The following is a 14,563-nucleotide window of genomic DNA, read 5'->3' on the forward strand; positions in this document are numbered from 1 at the left end:
GTTCAATTGAATATAAATTACTAGTGCCCTTACCATATTTTTTTGGACATGATAAGTTATTGTATATTGGAGATACAGAAATAAATGTACAATATATTGAAATAAGAAGCTTATTGGTCGTGAGTAGGTTACTGGTTTCACTGATGAACTTACTGGCATGTGCAAAAAGATAGTGAAATAGGCCGATCCCAACCTACTGAGCGTCATCTAATTAGGAGCCACGTCTTCCAACAGAGCAATCAACAAGAGAATTCGCTGTTTACTGATCATAAACAACTGCTTCGTGTCCTGCCGCAATCACCTTTTAGGATGAGTGTTTGGGGCTTGCAAAAGAGAGATGAGATAAGATGAGAGAGCAAAATGTTGAAATGGAGAAACGAATGAGGGAGGAGGCTGGAGGAATAGAATGAGAGGAGAGAGTGTAGAAAAGGGTTGAGAGGGTGAGAAGGAAAGAGAGAGAGGAAGACAGAGTGAGCGAGAGTGTGAGTGAGGAGGTAGTGAGAAGAGGATGAGTAGGAAAGAGGGTAGTTGGCGCTGTACTCACCATTCACCAATGACATCGTTCAATTACTGGCACCGCAATAAAAGCTTTATTATAGGTATTGTGGCACTGATGTTGCGATGAAGCTCTCAACATTCCCTCACTGCTCGACTTAGTGGTTGATGTGGCCTCAGTGGTTTGTTATATCACTCATATATATCACTATTATTTGTCATAGGAAATATCATAAACGATCATAGCTCCGAACTTCCTCCATGTGTTTTAGAGAGTGTTTTAAAGAGTTTTGAGTTATCCTTTTTAATATTGAAATCTCCAACAGAAACATGACTATGCAAATTAATGGTTTTCAATGGGATTACATAGTCTAATTATTATTGGTGATGCGATATTTTCCATATCTTGAGTTCTTATTGGGTTGAAAGCCATGAGTTGAGAGTTGTGTATCTCAATATACGAATCGATGTGTGGTCTCATTACATAAGTTACAGTTTGTCGTTCAAAATCATGTTCACAAACGAATATGAATATCTATCTTCATATGATATGTTAATCATTATTGGTTACATGTATTTTTTATTATGACGTTTCATTTCTTTTAACTTTGACTAATGACTGACTTTGACTAACTTTGACTAACAGATGACTGACTAATATGGAAATGTGACTCAATATAAAGAAATCGGTTATAATAATTCTTTCATCTGTCACTGAAACCCTCAATACTGATATCACACTCAATCTGGTAAAATGATGGGAAATAATAATGGAGTTCAGGCTGATTTTTCCAGGATCACATTCAATTTTGGCTATTTATGTCAGATCTTGTTTAATGAGGAATTAATAAGGTAAAACTATTTGTTTGCGATTTGAATAATTTTGTTCCGCTTGATTAGTGATTCAAATATAGTTTTCATGCAATCACGTGCTGAGTCCAGCAGTATATCGTAATGATTTCAATTTATTTCTTCCGCTCATTATTTTCGTAAGTTGGCTTGATTATCCAATTCTCTCGTTTTCTCGGTTCATCCATTTCGAAATGTTCTATCTTTACGAATTGAATCAATACGATTCAGGTGCGATAGCACATTTATTACGTTTCACATTTTCTGAGTCAAATAATGTCTTGGGCACAGTATCTCGGTTATTCGGAAATCATGAGCCGTAACTCCCATGAAAAATAACGCCAGGTGCAAGATAAGATGAGTTGGCTGCTTGACAAATTAAAAATAATAACAAGATGTTTCTTTCAACTACTCACAAATATGCACAAATAGATGAAAGAGAAAGTAGGTCAATTTAAAAAGTTAATAAACCGAAATATCTTTGCGATACATACAATGTTTGTCGCGTTAAGAAGTAGGTCCTTCTTGAAACTCCGAATCTAGTTCCAAAATCAATTCATTCTGCATTTTCTCAAATAGAATTAATGTTATTATCCTGATCGGTGTTATGATAATTATCTAATATATAACGGTATTATCCTGGAGGAATAAATTTTGCTTGTGTGGGCGAAAGAGACTGCCAAATTTATAATTTCCTGGATAATGATATTTGTTGTGTTTAATAATGGATTATAGGAAAACGTGAGCTTTTAAGTGTAATTTCTAGTCCTACAGACATTCATCGACATTCGATATTCGATTTAGCCAAATTGATGACGAATTCGTGTGACAATTCCTTAGTTTACTTAACCTCCTGATTCATTCCTTTTTTTTCTCAAAATAAACTTATTCTATTTTTCTAGATAAAGGATGTTATTTCATATTGGAAGCGTTGTTCTATCGATGATCAGCATTTGGCTTTGGCTTGATCACTGAACCACAAAATAGAACGATTTCACTCAAAGCGTGATGAGAAGCCACAAGCCTCTTATTAGCTCGGCTCCTTTGCACAAATTGTGTAATTAAGATCGCAAGACCTATCCTGCTTTTCATTGAGAGGACACTCTATCCACCTTCAAAGATGGCTGATGGGTTAGGTATCTGTAGACCCTGCTAGTGAGTAAGATGACAGAGTGGATGACTTCATTGTAGCGTATCCAGGACAGAATTCCAAGGAATACCTCGAGATCAACCAATAGAGCTTGCATTGGAATGAGGAAACCCAGTTGAAGCTTAATGGAACTCTATCCGCAACAGTTAGGGCGAGGGAAATTTTATCCAGAGATGGATTTTTGTTCCTATGATGTTCAATTGCTTAATGTTCCTTGTTTCTTTGTGATTTCAAAAGTCAATTTGGTGATAAAATTAGTGATTTTAATATGATTGAGGAACTCTTCCATAAAATTTGTCATTTCCAGAATCCATATCAATAAATTATATAGATGAGATAAAGGAAATTGATTCATTGAAACTCAGAATGGGATCGATTCGCTTTCCAAAAAGAGAAAAAAATAGTATTTTGGATCATAGAATAACACTGTTGCATTTTCAAATTACGCCTCAGTCTTTGAAACAAGTTTCAGGTGATTCATTAAAAAAAAAATATTCTCAACTTTCATGAATTACCTGAGAATCGAGAATTTGAGAACTCTTGCTCTTGTGCAGGCTCTTCTGCAATGCCTTGTTGTCTTTCCAGATTGTGCAATCATTCAGCCCATTTTTATTTCTTTGGGAAATAATCCCTTGGAGTACTTTACTAATGGTGCCAGTTGCTTTTCCTTCTTGCTGCTAGATGAATTAGTTTCTATCATATTCTTTGGATTAATAGGATTAAAGCACAAGTTATAAGCTCTTTCATTCCATTTTTGTAACGGAAACTAAATTTTTCACCTGAGAAATAATTTCTTATTTTACTACCATTATAAAGATAATAAGAACACAAGGTAGCACAATAAGAACAAGGATGGATATGGAATGACCACGATCATTAAAAAACCTACTAAGTCTACTTCATGGAGGTTACTGAAGATTTTCAATATGATATAGATTTCAAGTCATATAATATAGCCACACATTGCAACTGTTTTACACCTGAGAAATACAAGAGAGATGATCCTACTACCCACGAGAATCAAGCTTATCTACTCCAGCCTTCACTGATATGAATTTTCTATTGCTAAGTTAGCGATAGTCTTGAAGTTGGTCTTCGAGTTTGTCAAAATCTTTATTGATTTTACACTAGTTTGGAACAATGAAAAGCTCTCTCACGTGCTAGTGTGAATTACTGTAAAGGTCAGACTCTGGAATATTTATAGTTTCTTGGATTGAAAACATAAGCAGGGAATTTTTAATTTAACTGAACAAATATAAACTTCCCAAAGTACGTGTTCTGAATTGAACGATAAAGACGATAAACTTCCCACCGTCATTATATTTGTTATATTTGGTATCTTTATCTTACTATTCTATACCAATGTTGATTCGTCATCAAACTTGAATCTAATCTCGAATCAGCACTTTCTGAAATAATTACCTTGTTTATGTAACTAATGGTTGAAGATTTAGAACCACCTCTACTGAAAAACAGTTTTATTGTACCGGCAAACTTCTTGATGGTCTCATTAAAACAGCAGATGCGAATTCATGTCCGGAAAAGCTAGCGCTAACTGAAATTGTGCAAGCTCTTTAAACCGCGGCTGTTCTAGCACAGCGGCTGCCGTTAGAGGCAATCTAATAACTGCCCTCTCTCTCCTCTCATACCTCTCTCTCATCTTCTCACTGCAACCTTTCCCCTACTCTGCTCTCAGACACACTTTATTTACTAATCTTGAGCCGTTAGCCGTTGATTTATGACAAAACTTCCACCGGAAGAGCTTGATACACTCCGCATTATTGTGCATTAAATGTTTATTTCACGTTTTGAAGAAATTTATCAAGCGAGTACATTGAGTTTGCTCTAATAAAGGCTATAAGAAGTCATAAATCTTGGAGAGGATCGCCATTAAAAGCATTTATTGTCGAACGAGCTAGATAGCCCGATAGCCTGTGCATTTTTCGCCGCTGTTGAGGTTGCTTAATAAGAAGACGTGATACGTCTTAACGGTGCGATAAATCCTAATTCAATTTTCTCGAGTGCGGATTATCTGGTTAGTTCAGCAAACGGCAGATGTCTGATGCAATCAATCTTTTCAACTCAAACAATGAGGAATTGAGTTTTTCAAAGTAAATAACATGATTTATTATTTCACTGAGCAATACAATAGTAAACGCTATTGGGTTTGATTCCAAGAATTGATCAGGTGATATCTTATACTAATGATCTATACTTGTGATCATGCACTTCCAACCACAAGTAACAACACAACACACTCCTCTAAAGTCAGTACATGTGGAAATGTTTTCTTAATATGTGAAGAGAAATTTATTAGAATAATCTAGAAACACTCAACCATTATAATATTAATATGGATTGTTCAGAGGGAGACTCATCCGAGAATCTGAGATATACTGCATTCGTTGAGAAACAAGCTAATCGTCGTCAAACTGTTATAGTATCCAATCGAAACTTCACCTGCCCAACACTATGGCGAAATATGAATGAGGAATATCACTTATTATGTTAATAATTATTGTTTAAAATATCATCAATTTGAAGTACTCATGATTCAGATTGCAATTAGTCTGGTTTCCATGCAATCTTTGTATATTATTGAAATGAATAGATGATACTATAAACTATTTTCAGATCTCGGAGACAGCAAACAGCACAAAGAGCATTTTGACATTGAGACCAGATGCTGAGAATGACAAGAAGGAGCTTGCCTGCAGAGCAGAAAACCAACACTTCCCTGGTGGCATAATGGAGGATAGGCGGTTCCTTCGTATCGCCTGTGAGTATTCTCATTCTCATTATTTTATTTGAAAAGCTACTGAGAAACTATCATTCATTCTCACATTCTAGAGGAGTCAATAACATCAAGACTGATTATTTCAATCAATTTATCAAGAATTATACATTTTTGTGCATTTTTATTTTACTGAATCAGGTGACTATTTGTAATGATGATATTTTATCATTTTTTGACTTGTATAATCAGGGCGATTAGAATACATTTTTATTTATACCCTTTGATGTAATGATAAGCAGTATTTTTCTTTTATTGTTTGGGGGTTCGCCGAATTAATTTTTAGTAAAAAATTGGATTTCTGTTCTTTTTTACATTTTTCAATACTCCCTGTCTTTCTGATGACAATGATATATAATATGCAGCTGTTTGAACTTTGTTTTGACGAATAGAAATTAATTTTTGAGACCTCCGCACTGAAAAATCATTCCAATCAAAAATTATTTAAAGTTTTGGATGTTTTGAAAAAATCATTTTATGTAATACTGGAGAATGCCTATGTCTTAGAATAGAGAAATAAAAGGGGAATAAAACAAAAAAAAGTTGTCAACTGGTTGTTGAGGAAAATGTACCTGAATATTGGAAATTTTAACATTGTTGGTATAGGTATTTGCGAACCACCATGAGTTTAAATGCGTTTTTCTCAAAAAAATTTTTTTTTACACTGAGCTACATTTTTCTCAGCAACCATTGGAGATATTTCAACAAACTCAACGTTGTTTGTTGCATACTGGAGATATCTATATTTTAACACAGGATTATAGAAAAATATTGATGCCGAACATTATTAAAAGAAGTTTTTTGTTAAAAAAGTATTTGAAGTTTTGGATGTTTTGAAAAACAATATTTAAAAAATTATTTCATGTAATACGGAAAAATGCCTGTGTCTCAGAATAGAGAAATAAAAGTAGAATGAAACAAAAAAAATTATAGCTATATCTCTACTGGTTGTTGAGAAAAAAGTACCTGAATACAAATACCTTCTTGGTATAGGAATCTGCGAACCCCCTTAAAACTAGACATTAGGACTAACCATTAATTTTTTTCTTTCATTTCTTATCCTAAAATATCAATTTTTATTGCAAAAGTCTTCCAGTGAAGCCTACAGTTCCAATGTATAATTTCACTACTTTGAATTCTTCCACTACACTTTTATCTAATATACTTTTCTCACTTCACGATAGCACCACACCAACTCGAAGGGCTTTGCTCTCTTCAATCTCCTTGTGAGTTCAGTGTTGTCTAGTAGTTGGATGGCTTCGTTGTTGTCGTGTTGATGAAGACGTGACTCATGATTGGCTGCCAATCGTCTTATCTCACTGGTCACATAGGGGATGTGCAGATCTCTGTGCAAATCGCTGTTCCTTATGAACCAGGGCCCATTCACCATGTTTTGCAGTACTTTGTTTTGGAATGTTTGTATCTGATTGATGTTAGAAGTTCTAGAGCAGCCCATGAGCTGAATTCCATACGTCCAGACAGGTTTTAGAATTTGTTTGTGGATCAAAATTTTGTTGTGATAAGCAGTATGATCACAGTTATTATTACTGTTGAATCATAATGTGATTGAAAATTATGTTTTTTTTAGTTATTAATAATTTTTTACAAGGGTCCTCAGAATCATATCACCCTAGGAATTCCATTTCTTGAAAAGCTTCTAGTACTAGACTCATCATCTTCTTGCTTTGTGAACGCGAAATATATCCTTAAACTTGCTTTTAGCTATTCATCAACATTGTCCTCGATGTCCACCTCTCAAAGTACTTGTCGTACAGTGATGCTGCAACGTGAGCATGTTCAAATTGGAGTTGACAAATTACTGTTCCCTGTAAAGTTGTAGTCAAATGGATGGAGTTTAAAGGAGTAGTTGGCAAAATAGAGAGGACAAAATAACCAGCGACCGGGTGGCTATTCGTGTGAGATGACTGAACAGGGTCACCATCTGTCCATGAGGGGGTGAGAGAGGGAGGTGAAGCCAAGAGGGAATTTGGAGACGATAAATAGCAAAAGGAAAACGGAAGCAAAAGCAGCTGAGGACGAAGCAATACAGAGCGAATTGAGAGGAATTACGGGGAACGGTCATCCCACCACTGTTCCACCACTTGCTTCGCCAAACTACAAATGTATTGTTCTTTTGGGAAACCTTCGCCCAGAGTAGAAGACGGTGGTGGTCTTCCTGGTTGGAGCTCTCACTCCTCACTCTCTCATTCCCTATCGCTTCTACGCATCCTCTTTCTCTTTTTCCATGCTTGATCATCCCTCTCCTTCACCTGTTTATCAATAGCACCCCCTCTGTAGTACCCAGGAAGAATACCCCTGGTAAACCTGTCGCGTTAGGGCTGCTGCAGCATGAACGGACCGCCTTATAATGGTGTCTCAGTTGGATTCGAGATGAGTTCATCTCGTGCAGTGGACTAAACCCGGTCTAGCAAGAGAGGTCAGGACCCCTACCCTCTCCCCAGAGACCATTCGTTCCCATGCCAACCCTTTGATAATAATCCCAGTCACGATCCGAGCAGACCAACTCGACCTGGACCTACTACAACACTTGAACAACCCAGAAACGTCTGCCCCATTTAATAAGCTCGTTCTTGCCCATCCGTTTTGTTTTGCGTCTGTGTTTTTGCTTACAATTCAGCTAAGAGCACCGTCTTCAATTAGCCAGCTAAGGATACATCTTCCTTCTAGCCTCTATCTAATTGTGTCGTTACCGACAACAATGACCACTTATTAGATTTTCATCTAAGTAAGATTATTAATCAGGAGTAAGTACTATAACGTTCAATTAATTAGTTGATTGATCAACCATTCATGAATTTATGAGTAAATCGAATAAATCAGGTAGCAATTGAATTGAAATTGTGATTGAACGAGCGTTAGCAAAGTTCCCACTTTTGACTTACTAGAGCTCAAAGTCGTTTTCTGTCTGTTTGTATGTTCGACAAGAATTTTAGAGAGAATTGATAAATAAGCTTCAAATTTTGTAGCTTATTTACGAATTCTTCGAACCTATTTACAGGTCAAGTTCGTTGGACGACAAAATTGGCTCACTCCTTCGTCTTTTTTCAGTATATAAAAATAATATTGAAAGTACATAAGAAAAAAAAATTGTTTTGATTTATCAGTCAGCTGAAGTTATTTGCATTACATGTTAATATCGTGGCACCGAGTTTCACTCGTTATTTTTATTTATTGATAAACAGAACACAATTCTCTAAAATGATCGTGTTTATATTTCACAGCTGGCTATACGTCATCTTATGGATTTCAGGGATGCGATATTTTGATTTTTCACATACTCATGAACCTACTATGTTCCAAATTTCGTGAAAATCGTTAGAGCCGTTTTCGAGATCCGTTGAACATAAATAACCAGATATAAAAATAGCCAGATATAAAAATAACCAGATATATAAATTCAATACAGGAATTATTGCTCGCTTAATATAATAGGATTTCTTTGGAAGTTGTCACACAGACTGTCAGACAGACAGACTTTACGCGCCCACACATGATTTCAGCTAAATAATACACAACATTGATTTATAATTTCTATATTAACTCGCTTCCGTTAACGTTAGTCTGCCTGTCTGTAACACACGTGATCAATATTACTCGTGAAAGCAGTTGCTATGACAAATTTTCCTTGTTCAAATGTTAAAATGTGATTAGAAGCTACTATTAGTGTTTACTAACACTTGATTATTCAATGTATGAAGATACCGTACTGATTCATTTCATTTTTGTATAATTCATTAGTACCTTCAAAAGTTCAGATCATTGAAACGGTTTGAGATATCGATGTGCGGATTTCGCCATAAACTTACCTTTGGAATTCTGTATCGAAATCATGTATCACATGACCATCTTCGCATTTAAGAAAATCAAGTTGGATCCATATGATGGATCCAAGATGGCGGACAAAAGTTTTGAAGCGACAGAAAGTTTTTCTCAATTGGAATAGGATTCCCATGGAACCTAATGTGATACTTGTAATATCATACTAACTTATAAAGATATATTCAGCTGTTCCCATAATAATTTTCACCAACTCTTTATAATTATTTGCGGATCTCAGCGATCAATATAACAGTTCATGAGCGAGTTCTTCAACCCAGGGGGTCTTTAGTCGTATTACTCCTTTTTAACAACTCGAGTATAATTATTAGATTCAGTTTATAGAATCTATCACTGTCTTGTAATGGAATGAATGTATTGAACACTAACGAATTCTACATAATATGGAACTGATATCATAAACTAATCATATTTGTAACATTTTGTATTAGAGCTGTACTATTGTGGTTCAAAACGTTTCAAATAGGAATTGAAAATTATAAAACTATATTATTATGTCGTTTTTCAGCTTTACATCTCAGCAATACAACTTCCAACATCCAAATTCCTGTTATCTTCCAACATTAAATCGACAAGACTTCATTAAGTGTTTTTGAGATTAAGTTCCACTATAATTTCGATTAAAAACGTATATTATTCGAATTTAATATTGTATTACAGATGCTCCGGCTGTGAGTGTCACTCTGGGTTCGGACGTGAATCCCGAGTCATTGAAGGAGGGAGACGATGTCAGGCTAACCTGTGAGATAAAGGCGAATCCAGATGCTGACAAAATCATATGGTATCATGGGGTGAGTACATCGATCACTTTATTTGTCAATTTATAATTCTTAAGAAAGGGTAATTTTCGAATACAAGCATAAGCTCTGCGTAAAATTTTTAGAGGAAACTAAACTGAAACTTATACCTGCTTTATTTGATTGATGAATAATACACTACTGAAGATTTTTTCATGAAGGACGGCAGAATGCATTAACGATCAGATATTATTAGCCTAGCAAGCCTAGTCCACCTTCTTTGAGACTTAGTATTTCTGAGTAGAGAACCAGTCATGTTTTAAAATTCATTACAAACTGGTTGAACAATTTTTTATTATTATAATTATCAGAGATTATGAATGAACTGTAGTTAAATTCCCAGTATAGGAAGTCTTCATTCTCTCATTGACCGAACGTAGTGAGGTCTATGTTTTAACTCGGATTTTCTTTTGTCTGTTTGTACGAGTATGTAACGCGATTACGGCCAAACGCGTTGATAGAATTCGATGAGACTTGGCAGGAATATTCCTTTTTCAACTGCGCGTCGATGTATACACAAGGTTTTTGAAATTTTGCATTTCAAGGATAATATAAAAAGAAAATATCATCTACTCCGAAGATAGGATTAATCAGACTATAGAATTATTCATAATCAATCAGCTGACAAGTGGATTATTCATTGCATGCATTACACATGTGTCTGACCGTGTCTATTTCTATCCCTACAGAGACACACTTACTTTATGCTAACACAGTGAACACACTGGGGTGTTGAACATCCCAATTTAATTTTGCATGTTTCTTTGAAAAATATAGAGAAAAAGTACTTAGCCCATACTTCATCATTTCTTAATAATTTTTGTTCCAAGTGCATACAGGAATCGAAAGTAAAGCACTGCTTATCAATATTTATACTAATCATTTTAGAAGTACGTATGTTCCGCCTGAGTGTTGGAGCTCCTCTGGTTTGAAGGAATGGCTTGATCATTGCCAATGACAACTTCATCAAAAACTCACGCCTCTTCATTCTATTGTTTTGAATCTCAAGTTGTAGAGAATCATAGCATTCATTCCAATCTGATCCATCATCCCACACCACATTCGTAGTGACAATACAAGTAAATCTTTGTGATAAAAGTGTTTGATGAAAGTCCTACGTAAAAGACACGCTGGGGTGTTAGACACCCCAACGAAGAACAAGATGGTCTGGTAACCTTGTAGAATTCTATTACTGTCTGGAAGTGCGGTGGAGAGTAGTTGACAATACCACAAACCTAATTTAGACTGGGCATAAATTCCCATCTGTTTGATATTGTCAACTGCAGAACAGAAAAAAAATCCCTGGGGTGTGAAACACCCCAGTGTGTCTCTTTGCGGCTATAAGGTAGGGTTTCAATATTTTTTATAATGCGTGCTCATCAGTATCAATATTCTCACATTTTAAAAACAAATTTAATAGGTGATTGAATATAAAAAATGATTAAATTAACTAAATAATGCTAAAGAAATTATGATATTCTTGATTAAAAAATAATAATTTTAAAATATTTTTATCAGATGAAAAGATTATCACGGAACTGAATAAATTATCATATGGGATACAAATTCAAACGTGAACTGAGTTCATTAACATAAGTGAGTTTTTGATCTTGGAGAGAACAAATGACAGTTTTCAATAGTAAATTATGATTCAACTGTGAATTGTGATTCAACTGAATCAACTAGAACAGGTGACATCAGATACTTGTGGATGAGAAAACTGCGTGAGGTTTACTGTTCACAGAACTACTAGTATGGGATTGGTATGGATATTCAGTTCAATTATGGGAAAAATCCAATTGGCCTATGGCATTCGCAAAAAATTAGGAATATTGAATAAATCGAGGACCATGGACAAATCCGAAGGTTGAAAGCTTTACTGATGAACGGGAATATACAATACTGTACTTCATTGAATTCATGAAGAAACAGGAGAGAAATATCAATATTGGTGTACAAATTCTGTGAGTGGTATTTCTTATCAATTTGTAGTGCAATAGTGAATATTCCCACTTTCTCAGTGGAAAATTTAACGCTCCATTGTGCATCGAATTAATTTGTGCAAGGATAAGAGGTTCGAGTATGATTCATAAAAGCTGTAATATAATGGAGGTAAGAATAATACTATTTTCATAGTTGGAGTGAATGGCACAGAAAGGGAGAAAAATGGTTGGAGCAGCGTTTGCAAAGAAGCTGAGCTTGGAAGGTAAGGAACGGTGGGTTTTATTCGGTGAAAGCTGCAGCAATCCTGTGGGAAAATAGCTCAACATTCCTGTGATTAAATTTTAAAAGGACACGGTAAGGGGAACGGCAGTTGCGACCAAAAAAGTAAATGTTTCGAGAAGTGGGAGACGGCCGGTCATTTGGATATCCCTTTAGTGCCGTTTGCGTGTCCCGCTTCTGTCGAGTTGAGGCTGTTAGTGGCTAGGCCGGGGCAACGATCAGGCCAGAGAGGATAGGGGAAAGGATTGGAAGAGGGAGAGAACGAAGGAGATGTGATGACGAAAAGAGAGACGGGAATAGAAACTAGGTTAGAGGACGAAAGAGGGTGAAAGAACGGGTTAGTGATCAGGTTTCAGAGAAGAAGTACGTAGCATGGAATAAGACTGGAAGATGAAAAAGTGGAGGAGAGGAGTAGTTGATAAACGGGAGGAGAGAGGGGAAAGAAGCCTGAGGATAGACTTAGACTGAGATTAGACAGTTGCCAAAATCAAAATAGAGTGAGAGGGGTGGAATTTAATGTAAAATAAAATCAGTAATAATGTTCAAATAATCGTAATACTTTATTTCTTCACCGATATAACCTTCAAAACCAGATATATAAATTCAATACAGGAATTATTGCTCGCTTAATATAATAGGATTTCTTTGGAAGTTGTCACACAGACTGTCAGACAGACAGACTTTACGCGCCCACACATGATTTCAGCTAAATAATACACAACATTGATTTATAATTTCTATATTAACTCGCTTCCGTTAACGTTAGTCTGCCTGTCTGTAACACACGTGATCAATATTACTCGTGAAAGCAGTTGCTATGACAAATTTTCCTTGTTCAAAGTGTTAAAATGTGATTAGAAGCTACTATTAGTGTTTACTAACACTTGATTATTCAATGTATGAAGATACCGTACTGATTCATTTCATTTTTGTATAATTTATTAGTACCTTCAAAAGTTCAGATCATTGAAACGGTTTGAGATATCGATGTGCGGATTTCGCCATAAACTTACCTTTGGAATTCTGTATCGAAATCATGTATCACATGACCATCTTCGCATTTAAGAAAATCAAGTTGGATCCATATGATGGATCCAAGATGGCGGACAAAAGTTTTGAAGCGACAGAAAGTTTTTCTCAATTGGAATAGGATTCCCATGGAACCTAATGTGATACTTGTAATATCATACTTATAAAGATATATTCAGCTGTTCCCATAATAATTCTCACCAACTCTTTATAATTATTTGCGGATCTCAGCGATCAATATAACAGTTCATGAGCGAGTTCTTCAACCCAGGGGGTCTTTAGTCGTATTATTCCTTTCTAACAACGCGAGTATAATTATTAGATTCAGTTTATAGAATCTATCACTGTCTTGTAATGGAATGAATGTATTGAACACTAACGAATTCTACATAATATGGAACTGATATCATAAACTAATCATATTTGTAACATTTTGTATTAGAGCTGTACTATTGTGGTTCAAAACGTTTCAAATAGGAATTGAAAATTATAAAACTATATTATTATGTCGTTTTCCAGCTTTACATCTCAGCAATACAACTTCCAACATCCAAATTCCTGTTATCTTCCAACATTAAATCGACAAGACTTCATTAAGTGTTTTTGAGATTAAGTTCCACTATAATTTCGATTAAAAACGTATATTATTCGAATTTAATATTGTATTACAGATGCTCCGGCTGTGAGTGTCACTCTGGGTTCGGACGTGAATCCCGAGTCATTGAAGGAGGGAGACGATGTCAGGCTAACCTGTGAGATAAAGGCGAATCCAGATGCTGACAAAATCATATGGTATCATGGGGTGAGTACATCGATCACTTTATTTGTCAATTTATAATTCTTAAGAAAGGGTAATTTTCGAATACAAGCATAAGCTCTGCGTAAAATTTTTAGAGGAAACTAAACTGAAACTTATACCTGCTTTATTTGATTGATGAATAATACACTACTGAAGATTTTTTCATGAAGGACGGCAGAATGCATTAACGATCAGATATTATTAGCCTAGCAAGCCTAGTCCACCTTCTTTGAGACTTAGTATTTCTGAGTAGAGAACCAGTCATGTTTTAAAATTCATTACAAACTGGTTGAACAATTTTTTATTATTATAATTATCAGAGATTATGAATGAACTGTAGTTGAATTCCCAGTATAGGAAGTCTTCATTCTCTCATTGACCGAACGTAGTGAGGTCTATGTTTTAACTCGGATTTTCTTTTGTCTGTTTGTACGAGTATGTAACGCGATTACGGCCAAACGCGTTGATAGAATTCGATGAGACTTGGCAGGAATATTCCTTTTTCAACTGCGCGTCGATGTATACACAAGGTTTTTTGAAATTTTGCATTTCAAGGATAATATAAAAAG

The 14,563-nt window shown here is 35.4% G+C and overlaps 1 protein-coding gene across 6 annotated transcripts in view; it reads left to right on the top strand.

Annotated features, from left to right (window-relative positions):
- Window positions 1–14,563, top strand: part of LOC111047814 (neural cell adhesion molecule 1) — a 150,044-nt gene that overhangs the window by 92,046 nt on the left and 43,435 nt on the right. For all 6 annotated transcript variants that reach the window (XM_039426960.1, XM_022333664.2, XM_039426959.1 and 3 more), the window contains 2 exons: window positions 5,129–5,273; window positions 9,807–9,937. In XM_039426960.1, coding sequence (XP_039282894.1) covers window positions 5,129–5,273; window positions 9,807–9,937 — 276 coding nt within the window. The remainder of the gene's footprint in view (window positions 1–5,128; window positions 5,274–9,806; window positions 9,938–14,563) is intronic.

The sequence above is a fragment of the Nilaparvata lugens genome, chromosome 4 (assembly GCF_014356525.2).
Source record: "Nilaparvata lugens isolate BPH chromosome 4, ASM1435652v1, whole genome shotgun sequence".
Classification (NCBI taxonomy): domain Eukaryota; kingdom Metazoa; phylum Arthropoda; class Insecta; order Hemiptera; family Delphacidae; genus Nilaparvata; species Nilaparvata lugens.